The following is a 27101-nucleotide window of genomic DNA, read 5'->3' on the forward strand; positions in this document are numbered from 1 at the left end:
TGTATTATCTCTTGAGTAAAATATTCTTCTATAAGAAGTTGTTTGGTTACGAGTTAAACCAATAAAATCTCTTGTTTAATTTGAGGATTATCTTAGGAACTGTCCATGTTTCGTGAGTTTCGCATGTAGTAAACGATCTCTTTTAGTTCGTGAAGATCAACCATTAAAATCTCCATAATGGTTCTCGAGCTCATCCTAGTGTAAATTGTAACACCATAAACCCCGAAACTTATATATTAAGATTTACACGAAAATCTAAGGTGTCACCAACGACAAATCCTCTAATAAATCAAACATTTAACAAAACACGCAGCGGAAATATCAACCTCATATAACACATGTCATCACACGCTCACTTTCACTTAGGGTATCATTGCAATGGTATCAATCTCTTTTCAATTATACAAAATAACATAACTTAGAGATTTAGTCTCAACTTCAAAATTTTATAAACTACTGAGTTATCATGACCAACTCTCAAATACTTCAACATGAATCGAATAAAGCAATTATGCACCAACAAAACATAATAAGCAAACAAACATTATCAACTCCGATGTTACAGGATCAGAGCTAAACTTCAAAACAACGATGAAACTAATGAAGTAACTCCAGGAGCTAACTTTCACTTACTACAACAAACTCTACTCCTGAGTATCTGCAACATGTTCATGGTGAACAACATGAAAGCAATGGGGATGAGAAACAAAGAACCAATATAAAGAGTGTAAAGAATGCTAAGGTATAGAATACACAACAAGCACACGCTCATTACATAACCATCCACAACATATTCTCACACCCAAATCATAACAACATATAGATATTCTCCACCAATCAATCAACATCATGAAACAATCAACTAAATATGAAATTATGTATGCAAATATATTCCACAACTAACTCATTATGCATGCGGTACCATTCATGAACACCCAGGTTTATCTCACTCCTGATCCCCACCATAGGACCAGAGCACACCATAGGTAACGCTTCACTAGCTCCTACCTAGAATCGGCTACTCACTCCTGATTCCCATAATAGCATCAGAGCACACCAAATCGTTATCATCACCATATGTAACGTTTCACCAGCTCCCACCTGGAACCAGCTACTCGCTCCTGATCCCCATCATAGGGTCAAAACACACCAAAATTGGATCGAAGCCCTTAACCATGATGCATGACTCTCTGCAACATGCATTATCACCAAAAGATTCACCAAAAGGATCATCATACACACCTCACAATACACCACATCATTCATCATACACAACAATCAATCCTCACGAAAATTTTATAAAATATGCACAACTCATCTTAACAACATGTTCAACAACATTCAAAACATTCCCATCATTCATCTATTATTTCCTAACTTAGATCAAATATATATGATCACCAGCTCACATCACAACAATATCAAACAGTGGCTAATAGTAGTCAACCAGCCAACAAAAGTTGAAAAAATAGATTCTACACTCCAATACAAGCAAGCAACCAAATTATGCAAGTTACAGTTGCATGACTACAATGACGCCCGTCATGAACCTGAACGCGATGACTACCATGGGCGTCATAAACATTTAGAATGTCAAAAACACATTTTCAGTAATGAAGATCAAAGCAAACTCTCACTCTTCCACCCTCATCCATCAAAATCAACCAAAAATAATACATACATGACATATATATTCATTTGTAGTATATTATTTTCATGGTTTAACACATTTAATCCATCAATCCCTCAAAATAATATTTATCCCATAACCTTCAAAACCCTTAAACATGGTGGAAAACATTAATATCTCAAAACATAAAATACTACATATATATGCACATGAAATTTACCATTAAAACATCCAATAACATTAAAATTTTATAGACATTCAGAATTAATCACATCCTCATTGCCCTAAAGAGAGTAAACGACCTCTCATCTCCACATGTCATGCAATACACCTAAATTGGTAGTCTTCCCCCCCCCCCCCCCCCCCCCCCCCCCCCCCCCCCCCCCCCCACTACCTTAGATTTCCAGCAATGATAGTGAATTGAACATATTTTATGTGTCCCTCTTCCCAATCTTAACTCTCATTCCCCAAAACTCTTGGTTCCTCTTTACCTTTTGTTTTACGTATTGTCAGATTTCTCTAAAAACCTATCTCCTCTCCCAACTTTTAGAATATATATTGTTTCTAAATTATCATTTTTGCCCAACTCATTACTAACTTCTCTACTCTCACCACATTTTTTCTCCAATTCTCACAATGATCAAAAACTCCTATTTTACTATTTTATTTAAATAATTCAAATAAAATACTATTTATTCTAACAATTAATTAAAATTCTAAGTAATTATAAACAACTATACCAACCTCTTTCTCACTCTATACCTTCACTCCAAGGATACTTACCCCACAACCCCACAACAAATAATTTAAAACACTAATTAATCAAATAAAGTTTTAAATAATTCAATTAAATTAATTAATCAAATTTGTGGTGTTACAACTCTCCCTTTCTTAGAAAAAATTTCGCCCTCAAAATTACCTGAAGGAAACAGAGTCAGATACAACTCCCTCATCTGACTCTCCAGCTCCCAAGTTATACTTCTACCAACTGGTCCTCCCCACACTATCTTCACCAAGGAAATCTACTTACCACACAACTACTTCATTTCCTGATCCTCTATCCCTCTATCCGCATGGGCGATGCCTCAATATTCAAGTTCTCTCTAACATGTATGTCATCCAATTGGATCACATGAGACGAATCTAGAATGTATCTTCTCAACTAAAACATATGAAACACATCATGAAGATTAGCAAGTGGTGGTGGCAAGGAAATCTGATAGGCCACCTCTTTTATCCTTTGCAAGATCTGGTATGAACCAACAAAACACGACATGAGCTTTTGAGTCTTCAACGCTCGACCAACACCGGTTACTAGAGTAACTCTAAAAAACATATGGTCTCCCTCTTGGAACTTAAATGTTTTCCTCTTCTTATCATGGTAAGTCTTCTGGCGACTCTGCGAAGCTTTCATCTTCTCTTGGGTCATCATGATCTTCTTAGAAGTTTGTTGCATAATCTCAGGTCCAATCATTGCACTCTCGTTAGATTCATGCAAACACAGAGGTGTCTTACACCTCCTACCATACAACTCCTCAAACTGGGTCATCCCAATACTTGAGTGGAAATTGTTATTGTAAGTGAACTCAATTAGCGACAAGTATCTATCCCAAGCACCTCCTTGTTCTAGCACACAAGCCCTCAACAGTCTTTCAAGGATTGTATAGTCCTCTCCATCTGACCATATTCCTGTGGGTGATACGCATAACTCAACTTCAGCTTAGTACCTGATGCCTCTTGCAAACTCTGCCAAAACGTCAACGTGAACCTCAGATCTCTATTTGACACAATGCTCGACGAAATACCATGCAAGCTAACAATCTTCTTAATGTACAACTCAACTAATTTTCGTAATGGATAATTGATCTTAATCGGTATGAAATTATCTAATTTAGTCAGTCTATCAATAATCACCCAAATAGAATCACATCCATTCGTCATCTTTGGAAAACTTGTTACGAAATCTATGGAAATGTTATCCCACTTCCACTCAAGAATACTCAACAGTTGCATCAAACCCAATGACTTCTGATGTTCAATCTTCAACTTTTGACAAGTCAGACAAGCATACTTAAACTCAGCTACCTCTTTCTTCATTCTTGGCCACCAAAATAATTTCTTCAAGTCTTGATACATTTTAGTGGCACATGGATGAATACTCAACCCACTTTTGTGACCTTCCTCCAGAATATTCTTCTTAAGCTCGGGTACATCTGGTACACAAATCCTATCTCTAAACCTCATCACGCCATTCTCATCAATTCGGAAGTCAAACAAGCATACTCAAACTCAGCTACCTCTTTCTCCATTCTTGGCCACCAAAATAATTTCTTCAAGTCTTGATACATTTTAGTGGCACCTGGATAAATACTCAACCCACTTTTGTGACCTTACTCCAGAATATTCTTCTTAAGCTCGGGTATATCTAGTATGCAAATCCTATCTTTGAACCTCATCACGCCATTCTCATCAATTCGGAAGTCACCGCTCTTATCTTGATTGACTAACACAAGTCGGTTAAACAATCCCATATCGATCTTCTGACCCTCTCTGATCACTTCAACAATACCATTGGTCAGCTTCGACATACCTAACTTCGCACTATTATTAGTCTCTTAACATACCAAACTCATGTCTTTGAATTACTCTATCAATTCCAACTCTCGAACCATCAACATTGGCATAAGCAAAGACTTCCAGCTCAATGCGTCAGCTACAACATTAGCCTTACCCGGATGGCAACTCAAGGAAAAATCATAATCTTTCAGAAACTCGAGCCATCTTCTCTGCCTCATATTCGATTCCTTTTAATCAAATAAATATTTTAAACTCTTGTGATCATTGAACACCTCAAATCTAGAGCCAAACAGATATCAATTATTTTTGGAATGGATTTTGGTAGAGATTTTGGAATGGATTTGGTTTGTCTTCCATTAGTGGAAATTAATGTCATCTTGAGGATGAACTGGTTGGAGTTCAATCGTATGCATATCAATTGTTACGCCAAGACAATGATGTTCTCAGAGTTTGCTAAAGATGAAGATATATTTGTATCATCTAAGCAAGTAAGACAATACTTAAGGGATGATACACAAGTGTTGGTGATATTAGCATCATTATAAGCAAAATGCATGAAAGTAGTTTGTGATATTCTGGTTGTTTGTGATATTCTTGTTGTTTATGATTTATGAGGTTGAGTTAGCTATAGACTTAGTACCAGATACTAGTCCAGTGTCGATGGCTCCTTATAGGATGTTAGCTTTAGAGTTGGGTGAGTTGAAGAAGCAATTGGAGGAGTTACTTGAGAAGAAGTTTATTCATCCTAGTGTTTCACTATGGGGTGTGCCAATGTTGTTAGTCAGGAAGATGGATGGTAGTATAAGGTTGTGTGTCGACTACCGACAGTTGAGCAAAGTAACTATTAAGAATAAGCATCCCCTTCTAAGGATTAATGACTTGATGGACCAGTTAGTAGGTGCTTGTGTATTCAGAAAGATTGATTTGAGATCCGATTATCATCAAATTTATGTAAAGGCTTAAGACATTCTAAAGACTATTTTCATAATAAGATATGGTGATTACGAGTATTCAGTGATGTCGTTTGGTGTGTAAAATGCTCCGGTGTGTTCATGGACTATATGAACACGATCTTTCATAATTATTTAGACAAGTTTGTGGTTGTGTTCATCGACGACATCTTGATTTATTCAAAGACAGATGAAAAGCATGCAGAGCATCTGAGGTTGATATTGGAGATTTTACAAGAGAAAAAGTTATATGTTAAGTTGTCTAAGTGTGAGTTTTGGTTGAAGTAACTGAGTTTCCTTGGTCATGTGATTTCTAGTGGAAGGACTTTTATTGATCCTTCAAAGGTTGATGATGTGTTACAATAGGAGACTCTGAAGTTTGTTACTGAGATTCGAAGTTTTCTTGGGTTGGCTGATTAATATCGCAAGTTTATTTACTTTTAAAGAGCAGTTACTCTATGAAAACACAAGCATATGTTTAACTTATGATTTCTTATCTTTGTATATGCTATAAGTCCCTAAGTCTAAAAGAGTCTTCTTGTATTGTATTTTATCCACACCTTTAATTGTATATCAAGTGCATTAGCCCAAACAATCTTTTATTTGTTAGGTAGATTGTTAGAAGTCTCTCCCTTAGTGTTTGAGAATTCGAAGTCTCTTGCTTGTGTGCTTGAGCATAAAAGTCTTTTGATTGTGTGCTTGAGCATTGGAAGTCTCTTGTTTATGTGCTTGAGCATAAAAGTCTCATACTTTATGTTTGAGCATTGGAAGTCTCTTGCTTGTGTGCTTGAGAAAATTGTAGTCTTGTGTGATTATAGTGAAAATATCTTGTAAGTACAAGGGGACTGGACTACTCTTGGTTTGTGAGAGGAACCTGGATGACTTTGTATGTCTCATTCTTTCTTTCATTTCTTATCTGCTTCTTATCACTCACCTCCGATTGGTTCAGACCCTATACTTTATGTTTAGAATCCGACTAAAGCTTTAAAAAGAAAGAAAATTCTAACACAATTCAATCCCCTTCTTGTATTTTTCTCATCTTTAGTTGGCATCAGAGAACAGTCTGTGCTAAACACTTAATAGTGGTGCAGAAAAAATCTTGAGAAAAATATATTAAACCATGTTTGGAGTATTCGAGTCTGATAGTGGTACTGCTAATCCACATGCTGCTATTAATCATGATTATAACACTTATGAAAAGAATAATTATATAGTCATACCTCTAACTTTCAGTGGAGACTCTACTAATTTTGAATGGTGAAAGAGAAAGATGTATATCATATCATAGATCATGATGATGAACTATGGGACATTCTGGAAGATGGCATTGATATTCTAGTTAATGGAGTTGGAATGGTATATGACAGAAAAACTCTAACACCCGGTTAGAAAAATATTTATAGAAAATATCATAGAGTTAGAGGCATTTTGGTAGATGCTCTATGTAACATCCTAAACCCCAAAACTTATATAAAAAGATTTAATCGACATAAGTAAAAACTTCAAAATTAACATAATAACAACTTTAAAATTAAATTTCCAAATAAAGTATTATACTTTAAACCACATAATACAACATTAACTTAAAACATAGTAAAAGCGCCACATTCCCAATGTTACATATCAGAGCATTTAACCGACTAAAAGCGATAAACGACAAAGTAAATGAAGATGAGCTCTAAGAAGCTATATTTCACTCACAACAACAAAACTATACTCCTGATTATATGCAAGATGTCCATCATGGACATCATAAAGCAAAAGGGATGAGAATATGCTTAAATATGTTAGTAGTGTAAAAGATAGGGAAGGGTAGCCTAAACAACAACAACAACAACAATCATCAACAAGTAATGTATTCACACAACAATCATCGATGACATTAACTTGCACAAAACACTCAAATCAACCTACATAATTAATTACTCATTCACATCAACTCATAACAGTAGCTAGTTCAAACTTAATGCAAATATTTATGCAATGTTTAACTCCTCAACTCTGACAATGCTCGTCAAGACCCCCTCCCTGAACCGAGCGCCAACATCTAAGCTCCAAGCCCGCACTCTGAGCTTGGGACAAATCATAATTCCCAACATCTGAACTCATGACTCGTCTATTTAGTTCTTCATACGAACCAGGTTCCAGTCTCTGAACCCCTAGCCCCAATATTAGAGCTCCAAGCCCCAATTTCTAAGCTTGGGATAAATCATTAGTCCTAACTTCTGAATTAGAAAACATGCCTCTTTCACAACAATGACAACACATGATGCATGACATACAATAATGCAACGACAACAATAATACCATGATTACAGTCCAACATCTGATTGTAAACAATCATGTATTTTAACACATAAATATTATTTCTAACTCCGAATACGCATTTCAACAATCATCAACAAGTATTTACAACAATTCACATAATTATACTTGCACTTCATATCATATATTCACACATACTCATTAACAGTACAAAATACTAACCTATTCTTACAATACTAGTCACCAACAGAGTAATTCATATTTTTACTTATGTTAGACAACCAACAGGGTAAGACATCAACTATTAAAGGCAACTTTATCCTTATCAAAACAACTCTAAAGAGTCAAATTACTCGTATTCCAACTCAACTCAATAATATTATTATCAATTACTCAATAACTTAATTTTAACTCTTTTGTCTTAACGGTCTTAAATAAATAAAAATATTACTTAAAAGGTAACTTTATAATATCAACAATGCTCCAAACTCAACTCAAGTGTATCCTATATTATGATCTTCAACTCTAAATAACTCAAAAGCAACTCTGACAACTCTATAACAACTATAACCAAATAAAATAGGACTCTTAAAATCATCAAAAAGGTAACAAAAGGTCACCAGACTCAAAGTTGCTCAAAACCTTGGACCTAACTCTAAAATTGTTTCACTTAAAAATAGCACCAAATATTATAGATGTCAACGCTGACAATTTAGCTTTTTCCTTCCCGATGCAACAACGGTTGACCTGTCACGCATGTGACGCCCGTCACCGTTGCAAAAACTCATTCTTCGCATTTTCGTCATTGCTGCACTTCTAAACCTCAATTTTTGAGTCCCATACTCCCCACACGTATAGAAATCATGATACACTAATGATATAACATTTAGCACATAAAAACGCACAAATTCCACACATATATCATCAATTAATCATAAAATCATCATCATATTCATCAAATCAGCACATATATTCATGAACATCAACAATCTGAATTAGACATATGGATTCACATAAATTGCATCATTAATAGGGCATAACTCGGTATTATATAACAAGAATCTAGAGAGGTTTTGCACAAACCATCTCAAGGTTCAAATTCCACATCAATGAAGAAAATAAAAAGAAAAAAAAAAGAAAATGAGTTAAGGAATCTCCACTACCCCATGCTTAAACACCAATATATCAAATAATCCCCTCTTACCTCGACTATGCAGAAAAACTTGAAACTTTGAAGACTTTGGCTATGGAGACTCTCCTCTTTCACTTTCTATGCTAGGGTTTTCTCTCTCCTCTTCTTAGTCATTACTTCACCAAAATTCTCCGTACTCTCACTTTTCCCTTCTATTTAAATAAAACCTAATTTATTTTAATTTAATAATTTTTACTAATTCTCTCAATTCTCACTAACTCTACTCAGCTCCCTATATTTAATCAAATTATAGTTTAGTGCCGAATACCCCATAATTTCTCACATCCTCCACTAATTTAAATATAAAACTATAATTAAGTTCTCTCAATTCTCATTAACGTAAACAATAATAATTTATTAAATAAAAGACATTGCAAAATCTCAAATAAAATTAAAAAATATTAGAATAAAATTTGGGGCATTACAATCAACTCCTCATACTTATAGGCAAAGGAAGAGGGACGATCAAAATTAGCTAAGGGAAAGAGTTAAGAGATCAACGACTAGATTTCCCAAGTGCACTATAAGCCTCTTTATACCCTAACTAGTTACATCACCAATGCTACAAAACATTTCAATGATGGGACTGCCTTTAATGCGCTTATTTCCCACTACTTTTTCAACTAATTCCAAGAGTTTCAGTTCTCTTTCACATCAGATAACATCCTGGAGGCCGACCAACATCACTTAAGGCGTTCCACGACTCCTTCAATGCTCGACAAAGCCTTAGGGGAAACTGTTTTGGACTGGCCAGAGGTCCAAATAGCTAAGGCTTAATTCTCCTCAAATCCACTCTACTTGATCCAAAGTATAAATATGTTCACCCATAAAGAGTAAGGTACATTCTCTGATCTTTATTTTTCACTACACCCATCTCGAATCTTAAACTGACTTGTGTGTTTGAGTGTTACCCATACAGCTTCATCCTGCACCACCGTGACCAGAGACAGAGCTATGTGCAGGAGTAAGGGGGCATATGCCCCCACTAATATTCAATTAATATTCTACTCATATTCTACTCATATGCTAATATATAATAATAATATATACAAACAATATTATGCTTTATATGATAAAATTTTCAAAAACTCAAAATTCAATCACATAGTTAAATGTGTTTTATATGCAATACCTATTAATATAAAATAGCTAATATATTTTTAATATCTATTGCATATAATTATTTATATTTTTAAGATAACACAAATGATAATTATAATTTTTAATTGAAATTATTATATTATATCAATAATTTAATATATTATATTTTTTATTCATAATTTTTATATTATAAGTTGTAATATTTATTTAACAATAAACAAGATTTAGTACTGTCTCTAAAATTTTGTTATATTAATAAGAGTTTAATTGAAATACACTGACAGTGTAAAAGGATTTTACACCGTCAGTTAATCATAGACGTCGGATATTAAAAGAAATTTGACTTTTATTTTAAAAATCTATAAAGTAATATAAACGGATGATGGTGATGAATCGACGGTGTAAAACTTTTTACACTGACAGTGTATAGTAATTAATCTCTATTAATAAATGATAAGTATTATAACTTGAGATTAATTGAAATACACTGACAGTGTAAAATGATTTTACACTGTCAGTTAATCATAACGGTTAGATATTGAAACAAGTTTGACTTTTATTTTAAAAATCTATAAAGTAATACAAACGGGTGATGATGATGAATCGATTGTGTAAAACTTTTTACACTGACAGTGCATAGTAATTAATCTCTTATAACTTTGATTTGAATTTGAATCTGAAATCTCATAATTATATAACTTTAGTAATTATTATCATTTCGTTTAAAAAAATAATATTTATTTTTTAAAGTTAAATATACTTTACATACAAAATTAATATATTATTATAATTTTAAATATAATTTAATTAGTATGCATATTGTTTTTAATAAAAAGATTACACTTAGGTTTAATTATCTCACGGATATAAATATTTGACCAAATATTTTATAAGTAATATAAGAAAGTGACATAATAATAATAAAAAATAATTTAATATATCTACAACTAATTTTTACATTATGAAAAAATATATAATAGGATTAAAGTTTAATTTAATTCATCCCTATGAAATTGGTTTTGAGGATGAGGAGTGTCACTCTATATAAAAACTTTGTGGATTATATTTATAATCTATGTTTAACATATGTTGGACTTGAATTTTTTTCAATAATATATAATATATATCGCCCCCACATCTTAAATTTTCTAGCTCCGCCGTGACTGTGATAGAGATCAGTACCACCGTTTCAAAATCATAAGTTCTTTAACTGCATCTGGTTCTAATTCTCGGACGAAATACTTATAATTAATTACATTGAAAAAAATTCAAATTTATAATATAATAGTAAATTTTATATAGAAGAAAAAATTTCAATTATTTTTTCAATTACAATATATTTGTTGATATGAAAGACTTTTATTTTGAATATCTTGATAAAAAAGACTTGTGAATACTCTTTTCATTTTTCTTTCTTCTAACTTTCTCTCATAAACCAAACAAACAAAAAAGAAAAATTGAACCACTGGTCGGTTGAAGCAAACCTACTTTGATCTGAGAGAACCAAACCCGGTCCATATTCCGACCGAACCTCAGATTCTAATAACACAGATTCTCTAATAGAAAGTTTTCAGTCTCAAAGCTTAAAAACACAATAAGTTCTGCACCGTTGCGTGCCCTCACTCAATTCCACGAAACCCTAACCCTAAATTGATTCTCCAATGGCGCAAAACGATTCACAATCCGATAAAAATCCCCAAACCCGATTCTACAATCCATACAAAGACCTCGAGGTTTCTAGCCGAAATCTCTACCAACTCCCAACTTCTCCGGAGTTTCTCTTCGACGAGGAAGCTCTCCGTAAACGCCGTTCCTGGGGCGAAAATCTCACCTTCTACACCGGATGCGGTTACCTCGGTGGTTCAATCGCCGGTGCCGGTGTCGGACTCGTTGACGGAGTTCGATCTTTCGAATCCGGAGACACCACAAAGCTCCGGGTTAATCGTATACTTAACTCCTCCGGACATTCGGGTCGGACTTGGGGAAACCGTGTTGGGATCATTGGGTTGCTTTACGCCGGAATCGAGAGCGGGATCGAGGCTGCTAGGGATACGGATGACGCCTGGAACAGCGTTGCAGCGGGACTTGGCACGGGGGCTCTATATCGAGCAGCGAGAGGAGTGAGATCGGCGGCGGTGGCCGGAGCTGTGGGTGGAGTTCTTGTTGGAGCTGCCGTGACGGCAAAACAAGCATTGAAACGATATGTGCCGATATGAAATGTGAGTGTGAGATTTAATCTTTTCATTTAAAGAAAAAAAAAATCATTTTTGAGAGATAATTGGTGTTAGTTTTAGTTAGTAGAATATATAGAATTGTTTAAAGAAGTTATATACCATATATGTTATGGTCATCACTCATCAGGTCATTGTGGTTAGTAGTTAATGCTTCCGTTGCAAACTATTTGGTTTAATGCCCAGCTGGATTCTGGCTTTCTGCTCTAAATCTAATGTATAACTTTGTGAAGTCCTGATCGAATAAATAATTATAATTATTGGGACGAAATTTAATTTAAAAGTGTATATAGCATCAATTAATCTTTTGTTTTTTGCTTGATCTTTCTTATGTGATTGGTTTAGCTGGATCAACAATATGTTTGACTTGTGGTTTGAAAGATTTTGCATGTGTTTGATCGGAGTTGAACAATTTTTTTGGGTGTAAAACAACGACTACTACTTTGTTGTTCGTTGTAGAGTTTTCTGTGGAAGAGATTATAGAAGCCTTGTTGCGGAAGTATGGGGGATTTTGGTTCCATTTAGTGCAATATTTTACTTGTATTGATCTCCTTCGGTTGATTGCATCTTAATTTCAACTTTGCATTTTGAAGGTTGTATATCTCAGTTGATTGTGGCTTCTTCCAAATTCTAGTCATATCATGTATGACCTTTTTGGCGATGTTGATTACTCTTGTTATGTTGCAATGAGCACGTGAACAAGAGGTAATAAACAACTGTTGTTATATACTTGAGACTGATTATTGCAGTTTGCCTCTTTCCTTTAATGAGGGCGTTGCCTTTGTTTTTGCCAAAGTGGAACTGGTATTAAATCGGCAGTAGTTCTTAAGGGGTATTTGATTGATCATATGTCAGAAGTTATTTGTGTCCTGGTCATGGGACTGTGAAAGTTTACTTAATGTCAAATGCTAGGGTGAGTCAACTTCCCGTGTCGCTCGTAGTAGGGAGTAAACCATCAATCTAGTCCCCTTAGTATCACTTTCTCTCCTACTTAATCTCATAATTAAATAAAAATAGTAAATAGTCCATAAACTATATGATATCTATTAATTTAGCCTTTAAATTATATGAAACCCATCAAATTAAGTCCTACTATTATATATATATACATTGATGAGAGATACTAGAGACTAAAGAGATGAATTTCATATAAGTTAGGGATTAGTTTGACAGGTATGATATAGGTTAAGCACTATTTTTCATTTTCATATAGTTTATGGACTATTTACTATTTTTATTTAATTATGAGTGATATTTGAGGTACTAAATAGGCAGCTACCCTTTAGATCAAGACATTTTACATGATATTATTATGGTTTTCCTGCACTTGTTTTGTTCCTTCTCACACCCACTGTTGCAAATAATCCCCTTTCATTATCCACCGTTTCCTCTCCTCATGTGCTTCCTTTTATGCTTTGCCCTCTGCCACCAAGGCCCCATTCCTGTCCAGAGCAAGTGAAGACATACTCAGCAATTCAAGCATTCGGATTTGAATTCTCTCCATTGGAGATTTTACTTGTTTTTTATCCAGTGGAATCCTAGCCATCCAAATACTTTGCCCTGCATTTTTTAATATTTAAAAAACCCAATCATTTGCTTTTTAATGGTGAGAATTTCACTTAAAATATGGATGGAAAGTCTCACGGGAGAGAATCTATGCCTTTTTATGCTCTGATTCTGTTAACTTGTCTCAAGAAAAGTTGTCAGATTTTTATTCATGGGCAGGGTACAAGTTTTGCAATTCTTTTTTTAAGGGGTTCTTTTGAATGTATAAGTTTAAGTTTAAGGGGTTTGTGATGTGGTTTGTTTGGCAATATGTTGGTAAAATCATTGTTATTATTTGGGAGTTAATTTAGATTATTTTTTTAAGGCTAATGCTAACTTGTGTCTTAGGGGCACAAGTTAAGAGCCAAATAAAGAAATGTTATCTTGGAAATTGTGTATTGATTTTAATAAAAATATAAATTAATTTTTTAATTATTTTTTCTAATACAAATTTTCTATAAATGATTTTCTTAACTTGTGTCCCTCGGGCACAAGTTAATATTACCCTTTTTTTTTAAATAAGAGCTAATTTTGACTTAAAACAAAAGGAAAGAATACAAGAACAAAGCATCAATGCTATATTTATATAGCCTTGCTAAATGGGATTTGTTTAAGTTCTCGATACAGAAATTGCCTGGCTGTTGTTTCATACAAATGATTGTCTTATCTCATGCTTCCTTAACTTATGTCATTTTTGTCAAAAGACTTTTGTCTTCAAAGATTAGGTCTTCCATGTTTCAGTTGCACTCGTTGACATCACTTCATACTCCATTGTAGATGTTACCTTAACATGTTCTCTAATATTTTTATTTTTAATTTTAATTTGTCTCGTCTTATCACACATTCAATACGAGATCGTCATCTCTACTACACTTATTTTAGTTTGAGTGGTATCTTTGTGTCGCACACAATTTTTGAAACCCTCGTATATTTTAGTTATTCAATTTGAATTTGATTGTTTGCATTTCTTTCTACTTCTCCATCATTTTGTATTACGAACTTGAGATATTTAAACTATGTGACGCGAGAAATAATATGGTCTTTAACTTTCACATTTAGATTAGAAACACTAATGAGTGACACGATGAACCGACACTCCACACCTGAAACATCTAAGAGAAGCAAAAGCTTATCCTCCACTTGTTTCAATCACGCTTCTGTCAACAAATGGTTAGAAAAATAAACGAGCACCGACAGTGTTTCACATACATGTCGTGTATCAGGAAATAAACAAAATTACACAACCTAGTAGGATGGACCGACCTTCTCTGATATCACTATGTATCACCCTACTCTTTGACTCGACAAAAATAATAAATAAAACACATAAATCACAATTAATACACCAAGCAGGATGATATTCGCAACCATTAAAATAATTTTGAACCACATAATAAGGAAACAATTCATTTGATAAGCAACGAAATACAAAACACTTGACATAAAAGTCTCAACAATAGTATTAGTTTTAAAAATGGTTCATCGCAGAATTAAAACAAACAAGAAGATACGCAACATATATAAAAATAGGATAGCTCGTCCATCTTGTGTTACGTATCAGAATGACTCCAACTATAAACCCGGACAATAAGCAACTAAAGAGACACAATATGTCATCAACCTCAAACTCTTACTCAGGTATCTGATTATTTGTACTCCAGAGGAGCACATAATTAATAACACAAAAGAGGGTGAGAATACATTCAAATAATAAACGGTGCATAAACATTAATGATAGATTCACACATCTACACAATTATCCACATACTCATAAAACACACCAAATCATGTATTCACATCTCACCCACATCATAATTATCCAATTGCAATCTGGAATATAATGCAACAATGACTTGACTCATGCTCGCCACGGTCCCCACTTTGAACCGGGCTCACAACTCAACTCTATACAAATCAGATTCCAATCTTTGTGAATCCTGAGCCCCCACTTTGAGCTCCAAGCCCTCACTCAACACTTGAGACAAGTCACTAGTCCTCACTATGAACTACCGCGAACATGCCTCTTTCACAACAATGACACATATGATGAATGTCATATACACATATAATACAGTCTCACTCTGACTATACATAATTACTCGACAACAAAAGATGAAAAATAGCTCCACTATAACTGTATTTAAATATATTCATTTCATCAATAGCAACTCACAACTCAAATCAGATTTCACTCAACTCATCAACAATTATGCACAAAATTTACCTCATATCATACTTGCACTTTTATCACACATTTTCACACTTACACATAATACTCATTTATATATAACTTCACTTCACAATATACAGTTAATTATATAATTTAATTAATTACCTCATGTTCATCATCAAGCATGTACAATAAGTCACACAATTATACACACTTCACAACATATACTCACGTATCATTCAAAAATGGAAATTCATCTCACAAGGCACTACTATGATGTAGCTTTGTGAGTTAGGTTTCCAACGCTTCGAATCGTGTCTCAATCTGAGTCTTGAAATTCAAGTTATGATAAAAATAGTATTTGAACCAAGTTTACCTGATCTTGACGGGTGGACCGTCACAAAGCTGACGCCCGTCACAAAGTTGGACGGAATGACGGGTAGTCCGTCAAAAGGGTGACTCCCATCACCGTTGCAGAATGTAGAATGCATAATTATGCATTTTTCACCATTGGAGACCTTCCAGACCTCCGATTTTGATTCCTTAAAATGCCAAACGCTCAGAATTCGACACACAATAATTATAAAACAATTATACAACAACCAACACGGATCATACATACGCAGCATCAAATAATCATCAATTAATTATGAAATTTAACATGTTTTAAAAATCCCATTTGACATTCAAACTCATGTTTATGAACAAATATCATATGCAACAATCACACAAAATACAATACACGGATTTGCAAGTAATTCATGGCATACAAAAAGAGTTGTAATTATATTACTCATCACACAACTCAATCAATAAAAAGGAGAAAATCATATTTGAGGTTAAGGGAAACCTATCTACCCTTTCATGAACTAAGCACTAATAGATGAAGAATCTCTCATCTACCTTATAATTCCAAAAAAGTTCAACAATGCAACCTCAATTGATTCCTTCTCTCAAGCTCTAGCACTCCTTCCTCAATGCTTTTTCTCTCATTTTTCGTTGTTTCTAGTACCGAAGAATTTTGTTATAAAACCTAATTTTTGGTCTAACTTAAAAATATATACTCTCTTATTTTAATTTTCTAAATTTCACTTTTTAATAAATTAAAACTCTAGCTTTCTCTTCTCAAAATTAAACTCTCACAATTTCTAAAATTGTTCAAACTCTATAAATTTTCACCAATTTTTAATTAAATTATTAATAAAATCATTTAATTTTCACTAACCCAATTTATCAACCCAACACACCACAAATAATGTCATCGACCAAACATGTCACGTGTTCACAAAAATCATTATTTAAATAAAATATTCAATTAAATTAAATAAATAATTAAAATAAACGAATATTTAAATCAAGTATTACACTATGCGATTCAATAACTGTCTTCGGAATAACCTTTATAGTAGTTGTTGTCTCTGCCTCATAACTTATGTCTCTGTCAGATGGGATACATCAGTCTCTACCACCATCTGCACGTCATCCTGAAATGATGTTTGTACATCACTTGACTCATTCTCATCATCTCCCGTCCATCCATAAGCAGATCTAGATCATTTACGTCGGATAATACGGAGTACACGAAATTGAACTCGATCGGCCAGACACCTCATGTGAGAACCGGTCAGTGCCACTCTCCTCGCTCGGAGAAGCGAGTCCTCAACGTAGGGGTGGCAATTGGATCCATTTAGAGAAAATTCATCCAATCCATCCATCAAAAAATCCATTCAATCCATCCACTACATAAAAAATTAAGTTAATGGATTGATCCAATCCATCCATTTATAAGCATGTATTGATCCAATCCATCCAACACATTTTAATGATCAAATGGATTTTTTTATCTAATTTTAAAAAAATAATTTTTTTCAAATATTATTTTTTTTTGAAAAATAAAAAATAAATTTTTTTTTCGAAAAAAAATCTTTTGTTTTGAAAAATAAAAATAAATTTAATTTTTTCAAAAAAAATATTTTTTTTTGAAAATACAAAAAATCGTTTTTTTTCCAAAAACTTAAAAATAATTTTGAAAAATACCAAATTTTGATTTTATTTTCGAAAAATTTATTTTTTTACGAATATAAAAAAAATATTTTTTTTCGAAAAAAAAATAATTTTTAAATTATTTTTTTCGAAAATACAAAAATATATTTTTTTTGAAAAAAAATGATTTTTCTTTAAAAAAGCTGATATTGTTTTATTAAAAAAAAAGTGTTTTTTTTCAAAAAAGAAAAATTTTAAAGGAAAAAGAAATGGATAGATGGATATCCATCCACTAAAAATATGATAATGGATGGATTGGATGGATTTTTATTCTTAATGGATGGATTGGATTGGATATTTTTAAAAAACTTTTAGTGGATTGTTAATGGATAATGGATTGTTTTGATCCATCCATTAACGATCCAATCCATATCCATCCAATCCATCCATTTTGCCACCCCTACCTCAACGCCACCTGACGTCTCTCTCAAGCCCTCGCAGCAACAGATTTATTACGCTGTCGACCAACAGTCGTACCATTTGTGCCTCTGATCTTCACTGTGAAAAAAGAAAAAACAAAACTTTTAAAATTATCGAATTTATCAAAAATCTGAGATTTATCGAGTTACCGCATGTTTAGAATATCCAATAAAAATATATAATTTTAAAAAAAATGCAGTTGAACATATAAATTTTATTCAAATTTTTACAAAAATGCAGAAAACAAATATTGCATTTTCTTTTTTAAAATCCAGAATCATTTATAAAATTTTACCGCCTTTTTAAAGAAATCCAAAAATATCTAAACATTTTTATCGCATATTTCAAAAAATTCGGTCAGAAAACAAATAGTGCTATGTCTTTAAACGCAAACTTATATATTCACACTCCTTACTTGTCATTCAAACATTCTATCAAAATTTTAACACAATCACTTAGTTATAAAATTATTTTAAACAATTTTTCATAAATATCATTTTTAAAATAACTTTTTAAAAAAATTATGATTTTAATTATATTTTAATTTTGAATAATATATATCTATGTTATAAGATGTCAAAGTTTATCTTTAAATTTCAAAAAACGAATATAAAATAATTTGCAATATTTTAAAAAAACAATTTTATAAAATCCATTTTTAAAAATACAAAGAATAAATCCATTTTTTTAATTAATCTAAAACAAACAAGTCCAAAGACTAGCTCATTTAACCCAAGGAAGGTAAGATTCAAATAAAATAAAATTAGTGTTGTTTGAATTATTCACACCATCTAACAAAGAAAATGTTAGATCCTCATCTGCTTGTATAACGAGGGCAGCATTCTCTTCTATCGACACAATTTTCAGGGCTCAAAATAAAATACCTTATCTACCCTCGCTTATTACAAAATTACAAATTTGCAAAATTTATTTAAGAGAATAAATACTAGAATCAAAAATTGGTCAGGGATACAATCAACCAAACCCAAATGGGAAATACCAGGTGATCAAAATCTCATCCCCTGCCTAAAATATCACTCGAAAAAAGGAACTGAGTACTTCTTGGGAGCCATCTATTTACTTTACAACAACATGGTTTCTGGATTCTCAATGTAGCCTTTGAATGCTTTTAGCCATTCTGCACCAATTGCCCCTGAACAGAATAATAATAAAGCATATTGTTAGCATGTTTCGTGAGTGTATTACCGTCCACCAAAACTAATGAAAAGTCTAAAATATTGAGCAAAAAGCAACAGCATCAGACTAAGAATGATTACCATCTATTACACGATGATCACAGCTGAGGGTTACAGCCATGAAGGAAGCAAATTTGAATTCCTCAGCACCTGAACCTGGAACGACCCTCCTCTCAGCTGCTCATGTAGAAGCAGAGCAGAAAGATGATCATTATCATTATGATAAACAGACGTCAGCTAATAAATAAAAGGTGGGAGAAAAAATACTAAATTTTTCTCACCAGATCCAACTGCAAGAATGCCTGATTGAGGAGGATTGACAATGGCACAGAACTGTTTGACTCCAAATGGCCCTCCCAAGTTAGACACTGTAAATGTACCTCCCTGCAATTGTACCCAAAAATTCATAAACTAGTACAAGACACTGTCGTTAGCAGATAAATAGGAATGAGCATAAAATTTCAATAACCTCGTAATCTTGGGGTTTCAAGCTGTTTTCTTTAGCTTTCTTAGCCAATTGTTTGACCTCTTCGCCTATTTTAGAGAGACCTTTCTTGTCTGCATCCTGTAAATATCGTGAATACAAGGTTGAGTTGGAATTGGTAAAAGCTTTGTATATGTCTTTGAACTGTTAGAAAGAGGCCCTCAATTACCCTGACGACCGGAACAAAGAGTCCATGATCAGTCTGCACAGCAACATTAATATTCACATTATGATACCTGCAGAAAAACATAATAGCATGTTACATCTAAGGTCATTCCCAAATTTTACGGCAATCCTTGCATTTAAAAATCGTTAACTTACTGGCGAATATAATCATTTGTCCATGAACTGTTACACTGAGGAACTTTACGGAGAGCCAAAGCAGCAGCCTGAAATATATAAGACGAGCATCAAACTAAGTTTATATCGTACAGAATTGCAACCTAACAGAATTTTTTAGACAAATTGCAACTCAGATAATTGTAACCCTCCTAAAAGTTGAGGAGTGAAGATGTAACAGTATTGGGCTACAACCAATTGATAACAACTAGCAAGTTAAAATCCTAGCTTTTCTATTGACAGTGTGCACACAAACTAATGTACTGCTCTTTGAATTGTTTTAGCCGGAAATTCACGACATTCTACAACTTCAGTAGCTGTTAGAACTTTAAAAAAACGAAAGAAGATTTACAATTTAGAGACTAAAAAGAGATAAAGCAGAGGTCTGAGATATGATGCCCTTCTCTACTAATTTAAAAACCAAATTACAAACCAAAACAAAGGATAAAAGGAGAGCAACCTGCAACTTAAAAACACACATATTTTGGTCATAGAAAATTTGATACCTTGATTACAAGGTCATTTACTGATATACGGGCACCGCCAGAGGCTTCCTGTAATGAATTGAGTTGGGAACGCAAACTGCAGATAGAGGGTTTTAATTATTAGAAGTTATTTGTATCGTCGGTAAAATATATTGACAATAACGGAGAAGCTCACCTCATTAGTTTGTCAACACATGTATCTACTGTTAAATAGTAATGAGGAATAGTTTGTTTTGATAGCAACAAACGTGAAGCCGTGATCTGTCAAATATATAGTTAGTTAGAAAAAAGCATCCCTTATGCATGCACAATACCAGATATATTAAGATCGGGATATTACTTTAAAAAAACACTGAAAGAAGAAAAAAAATGTTCCAGTAACATTGAGCAACACTATCAAGAAGCATTCACAACTTTAGTTCACAAATTGAAAACATGTGGCAACGTGGTCCTAAACATAGAGTTACTTTCAAGGAGAAAGCACCACCCATACATGCACAATACAAGAGATATTAGGATTGGGAAACTACATAAAAATCATAGTGAGAGAAAAAAGTTTCAGGAATATTGAGCAAGACTATCAAGAAGCATGCACAATTCATGCTCATAAATTGATAGCATATGTGGCATGGTCCTAACAAATGGCCTTTGGTTCATGTGGGAAGTAAATAATAATCGAAGATAAATTTCATAAATATAAAGTTTCAAAGACTAGTTTGATAAACTACCTTTCTTATCTGAGACACAGGAATGTCAGTATAATCCAAAGCTACATCTGTTGCAGCCTTGGCCTTTGAGGGTGCTGAAACTTCTTTAACACCACTAGAAGCTGCATTAGATTAGATAGTAAAAAGGATTATAATTTAATCAATACAGTTAATGAATCAACTAAGGACGGAAGTGATTACATGCACAAGGCTGAAATAGTGGCTTAAATGAATCAACTAAGAAAATGCACAATATTTTATTGCAGAGTATTATTAACTACAGCTCTACTCACTTGCTTTAGAAAGGGGTTAATATTTTTTGCTTCAAGGTTGGAAATAAATCGGCTAGCTCAGAAAACTGATGATTGTAAATTGAAGTGAAAAGCAGTTTGTTCAAGAGCCAAGACCAGTTGAGAGCAAAAGCTAATAATAACATGGGAGAAAAATGAAGTTCCAAGTGGGTGACTGGGTTTTCTCATGAGGTTGCTAAATACAAAACAACAACAACCACCAAGCTTTATCCCACTAAGTGGGGTTGGCTACATGGATCAAGCTCGTTGTTTGACTCATCTCCATTTGATTTACTCTCCTTACAACAGAAAAGAATGAGAGCAGAGGATTACAGCCTCTGAATAAATTAGGACAGTTACAAAATTTAACAGAACAGCTAACCAAATGTTAGTTGAGATGGAAAGTAGACGAGGAAATCAAAAGACGAGAGGAAAGAGAAGAGACATCGTGTGTAATCATTGTGTCGTGAAAGAGTTCTACTACCTACCCAGTACAAATTTGGGGGTAAAAAAATCCAATTCAATTGTTTTCCTGATCCCAGTTCTTATCAGAAAATATATCCCTATAACTAGCGAGATAGAGGAATAAATAGGGAAGCATGTGTTTCTACTATACTGTGTATATAATCAGACAATATAGAAAATTAGAATTATACCCAAGTGATCATCAATGTCACCCTTCACAATGAGCCCATCAGGCCCTGTTCCTTTAATGCTGGAGAGAGTCACCTACATACATGTGGTAAACAGGTTATGCAATGTCATAAAAATGGCTTAATTGAGTTCTTTAACAGAAAGATCTTTAACCATGGTATTTAAGTATTACTAACTGACATTTTTCTCTTCAGCCAACTTTCTAGCAAGGGGACTAGCAAATATCCGATCTCCAGATGAAGGTGGTGCACTAGGCTTGGAAACCTTTGGCTCAGGTTCTCGGGCAGGCTCCTCTGCCACTTCTTTCTTTGGGGGAGGTGGGGCAGGTGTTTCTTTGGCAGGGGGGTCACTAGATTTAGATGCTGAAGGTTTGTAATCTTTAAACTTTGCAATGTCCCCCTCATCTTCAACAGTGATGGCAATTACCTATGAAAGAAATTCTCCCCGTTATAAAGAAAGATACTTTTCATAAGGGAATAGAGTTTGGAGTGAAAAGAAAAAATAATTCTGGTAAATTCAAACTGTGGAGCAATTGCATAAAATGCCATTTTTAAAAGAAGAGAAAAAAAGAAGTGGGAACAGCTAGACAATATCAATACCTCGCCAACTTGAATTTCTTTTTCCCCCTCCTGACGAACTATTTTGGCCAAAAAACCATCCTCCATGCACTCCATTTCAACAGTAGCTTTATCCTTCATTTGAAATTTGAAATACAATTCATACATCATTTCACACAAGAATCTAAATAGTAATATTTTATATGCAATGTTAATCTCGGCTACAAGAACCATACAGTTTCAACTTCACAGAGCACTTCACCAGGAGAAACTTTATCCCCTTCTTTCTTCAACCATCTTGCAATGTTACCCTGCATATCATTTGGAATCAGTTAGTATAAACTATTCCCACACTATATGACAATCTCAGGGGATTCACAATAGTAGAAACCTCTGTCATTGTAGGCGAGAGAGAAGGCATTCCAATTTCCTGGTGTGGGGGGAGATCTGAAAAATATTCACCATTTTTGGTAATGAAATCGTTAAGTACACAATCATTGATACTAATATCCCAGACTTTACTATTTATTTAATAAAGAAAATTGAGAGAAAGAAAAAGTAGGGACTGAGGAAAAATAGAAGGCCGCTTAACTATTGGAAAAATGCCATTTCTTTCTCCAAACAATTATATTATTTGGTAACCAACCAACTACTTAATCTAACCTCCCCCTGTAAGTGGCAGACACAAGTCCCCAGCAAGATTAATGACGCCGCAATATAATATACAGCATGGAGTGAAAGGTCTCATAACCGTTCACGACTTAAAAGAAAGGTTTTCAAGAGGTGTAAGACCATTCTTGTATATCCACCAAAAAGCTTAAGGTTTTAGAGAGAGTTGGACTTTGAGCCTGGTGTTAAAAAACCTCTTACCATGTTTTTAAGAGCGTGAATCTTCTACATATTCTTTGTAAATAAGTTAAATGTAGCACAAGGTATAACAGGTATGTGCATTACCCATGCTTCAAGCTCAGAGTTCTAATGTAAGAGAGCATGTTAAAGATTAAAAAACATTTTACCTCTACCTAACAACTTAAGCTTTTAGGAGAATAGTTCTCCACATGTTATGGTATTAAGAAATACTTAACATAACTTAACATAATGTCCAAAACAGCGCATTAAAAAAGCCCCATAGCTCAAACCATGGTCAAGAGCACTAGTCAGAAATTCACACTGAGTTGCTCAGGCAGCTCAACATTTGCAGGGCAGACTTTTCATCCTATATTTACAATAGCAATGAAGCTGGCATAACAGGTCAAAAGAAGCGGTGGTTTACTTCAGCCTAATAGTATTGAGTGCACATTTTTATTTGGTTAAGTTTCCAAATTCATTATACTGCCTGAACAGCAGAACAGAAATTTCAAAATTATAGTGTTGTTAGATATAAATATGCATTCAAGGCACCATTTGGTTAAGAAGCCTCGCCCACATTGCAAATCCTAGATCTATGGATGGTGGTTCACTTAAAATCAAAACAACTGAATACAAAACCAAAGAGGAACAACAAAACGACTCATGAATGTTATATCCAGGGTAATTTAAATATGATCATGATATGTAAAACGACAGAGGGAAAAATATCAACAATGCAAAAAAATAATGAATTGTACCTGAAGCTGATGAATAGTTCCTCCTTGACAGAACCTGTGAATTTCTTTTGAAATGCAAGGTGGGATGAAAATGAATTAAGTTATAGGCAACTCCATATTAAAGCAAGACAAATATAGGGAAAATAAGAAAATTAACTCAATAACAACTTACTGTAAAATCTCTCCGTTCAACAAGGACTCCCTCATGTAACCCCTTTTCATGGTGGACATGTTTCTCTTCTGTACACCAAATGAAGGTTTCTATGAAAGAAAGAATACAGGTCAGCAGAGAACGTTAGCTCACAGGAGGAGGTGTAAAAAGCCAGGAATAGCTTGATTGGTATTGTCATATAAATGTAAATGAGCTCTACTCACAGTAAAATTTGGGGCAGATTCAGAGACATGGTTTCTTGCTGAAGACTCATAATCTTGTATCCGGGTTTTCAACATATCTAAACAATAACCAACTAAAACTATAAATACTTAAAAAACGTATAAAGATCATGAGGTAGCAACGCAATATCATCATGTCATGAGGTTCCTATACAATATTGCCAAAAGAGTGATTTTCTCCCAGAGCACCTCTAATGTTAATACTCTTGCTCACACATACATAGATAATTTAAATATTAAAACCCCAATTGTTATTCTAATTGCTGTAAATGTACCTAGTAAATCAAAAACCTCACATTCTCCCCCTTCATATAGTTTTAATCTCATTAAAACCTTGAGCTGAACAATTGGTTCCCTTCACACAGTTTAAAACAAATCTGGTTTTTCTATTCCAACTAAAACATTTTAAAATTTTTATTTTTTATAATAATATTATTATGCTGTTGTAATACAATATCAGTCCAACCCAGAAGATAAATATCGATTTCTGTTGATAGTAAACCAAAAAAAAAATATACCACGATTTCGGTTGATAGATAAGGATTGAACATCGCTGCAAAACCAACGAACCAAAAGTGCACGGTCATGCTGTATCAAGCTCGAAGCATTTCTCAGCTGCAATCATATCATAAAATACATAGCTTTATATAAAAAAAATGAATTCAATGAATCACAAAAAAAATGAACTCAATGAATAAAAAAAAAGCCTATCATGAAGAGGAAAATTGACGAACCTTTTTGGAGTGATTGAGTAAATGAGAAGCCATTTTGATTTCGATTAACGGCGATGAGATTTGGGACAGACGAAAAGGGGGGAAAGTTAGGGTTTGGTGGGGAGAGATCCGATCAAGTAGAAGATGAAAATGGCATGGCAGCAGCCACGGCAGCAAACCTACCCAGAATATTTATTCTTTCTTTCCTTTTTTTTTTAATTCTTTTTTACTACCTTTATTTTTTTTCTTGACCTTATTCTTATTTTATTAGTTAACTATAATAAATTTTAATAATTGTAAATAAATAAAAATTAGCATTTGTCCACATAATGTTCATTCACAATTTTAAAAAAAAAATGTCATTAGTGCGATAAACAAGTTGTATTGACGTGGGTTTAACCTAATTTGTTATCCAACTCTTTCAATTTTTAATGGGTTGAATTTATTATTAATCCGTAAATTTATGGTCGAAATTGAATCGAACAGATTCAATCATAAATATATTGAATTTGCGCATTGTGTTGAATTATAATTTCTTGTGTCGAAGCAGGTTGCTCGACATATCAAGGATATGTCGAGTTGTATTAGTATGTTGAAGTGTCAAAGCATGATACTTCACACAGGATTTCGACTTAGGCCTATTTTTAATAGTGTTAACTATTTTTGGCTTTGGCTTAAAGAGTAAGCTAACATAAATCTATAAATAGAGGGAGTAACAATTATTCTTGTATGAAAAGAAGAAAGAACTCATAACATTGTATTCACAGAATTTTGCAGTTACAAAGTGAATAAAGAAGTTTTCCGCAGGTTGTGGGCAGAGAGAAAACTCTGCAGAAAATATTCTTCTTCTCAAACCTTTTTTTCTTTCTCAATCGTTCTTTTCATTTATTTTTATTGTCATTACGTGGTTGATAATAATCTTGTTCATCAAGATTGATAGAAATTTCCATAGATTGTGGTGGATTTCCAAAATTTGGTATCGGAGTCTGGTTTGAGCGATTCGTGGGAAGAAAAACACGATGGTAATGAATCATCTAAACGGGCATTTTCCAGCGAATCTTTCAATTCTCAAGAACAATAATTATCAGAATTGGTGCAAGCAGATGAAGGTTGTATTCTTGTATCAAGATCTTTGGAATATTGTGAAGGAAGGAGTAACAACGCTTGCAGAAAACGCGACGAATCAAGAAATGTTTGTACGTAAAGAACTGAAAAATAAAGATTATAAAGCTCTCTTTATAATCCATCAATGTGTTGATTTAGATAACTTTGAAAAGGTTAGTGATGTAGAGTTAGGGAAAGAAGCATGGGAAATTCTGGAGAAATCGTTTGGAGGTGCAGAGAAGGTGAAAGAGGTGGGGTTACAAACTCACAAAATGACGTATGAATTGCTTTAGATGGAAGACAATTAGAGCATAAATGATTTCTTCACTAAGATTACGACACTGGTGAATCAAATCAAGGTATGTGGAGAAGTGATGACATCAAGATCTGTAGTTGGAAAGATCTTGAGGTCGTTGACTCCAAAGTCCGACCACGTGGTAGTAGCCATATAAGAGTCGAAAGATTTGTC

General features: G+C 33.6%; 2 protein-coding genes across 2 annotated transcripts; one reads left to right on the forward strand and one right to left on the reverse strand.

Annotated features, from left to right (window-relative positions):
• Positions 1–11213: 11213 nt before the first annotated feature.
• Positions 11214–12222, forward strand: LOC127076328 (mitochondrial import inner membrane translocase subunit TIM23-2). Its single transcript, XM_051017949.1, has one exon. It carries the CDS (start codon positions 11377–11379, stop codon positions 11929–11931), a length of 555 nt encoding a protein of 184 aa, XP_050873906.1. The 5' UTR covers positions 11214–11376; the 3' UTR covers positions 11932–12222.
• A 6644-nt stretch (positions 12223–18866) lies between these two features.
• On the reverse strand, positions 18867–25754 carry LOC127076329 (dihydrolipoyllysine-residue acetyltransferase component 2 of pyruvate dehydrogenase complex, mitochondrial). The gene is made up of 19 exons (XM_051017951.1): positions 25550–25754; positions 25334–25430; positions 24798–24874; positions 24595–24683; positions 24444–24487; positions 23228–23283; positions 23073–23147; positions 22879–22971; positions 22460–22705; positions 22282–22354; positions 21357–21457; positions 20804–20889; positions 20650–20725; positions 20126–20193; positions 19974–20040; positions 19790–19885; positions 19602–19704; positions 19402–19497; positions 18867–19277 (listed from the first exon to the last, which is right to left on the reverse strand). The coding sequence occupies exons 1-19, from the start codon at positions 25580–25582 to the stop codon at positions 19207–19209; spliced, it is 1647 nt and encodes a 548-aa protein (XP_050873908.1). The 5' UTR covers positions 25583–25754; the 3' UTR covers positions 18867–19206.
• Between the last annotated feature and the right edge of the window lie 1347 nt (positions 25755–27101).

The sequence above is a fragment of the Lathyrus oleraceus genome, chromosome 4 (genome assembly GCF_024323335.1).
Source record: "Lathyrus oleraceus cultivar Zhongwan6 chromosome 4, CAAS_Psat_ZW6_1.0, whole genome shotgun sequence".
NCBI classification, from domain to species: domain Eukaryota; kingdom Viridiplantae; phylum Streptophyta; class Magnoliopsida; order Fabales; family Fabaceae; genus Lathyrus; species Lathyrus oleraceus.

Coding starts and splice junctions, on each gene's coding strand:
- LOC127076329 (XM_051017951.1), bottom strand. CDS start 25,582: ATGGCTTCTCATTTACTCAATCACTCCAAAAAG. Junction 24,875..25,333: donor ATCTATCAACCGAAATCGTG/GTATATTTTTTT, acceptor GTTATTGTTTAG/ATATGTTGAAAACCCGGATA. Junction 24,488..24,594: donor TTGAACGGAGAGATTTTACA/GTAAGTTGTTAT, acceptor GCATTTCAAAAG/AAATTCACAGGTTCTGTCAA.
- LOC127076328 (XM_051017949.1), top strand. CDS start 11,377: ATGGCGCAAAACGATTCACAATCCGATAAAAATCCCCAAACCCGATTC.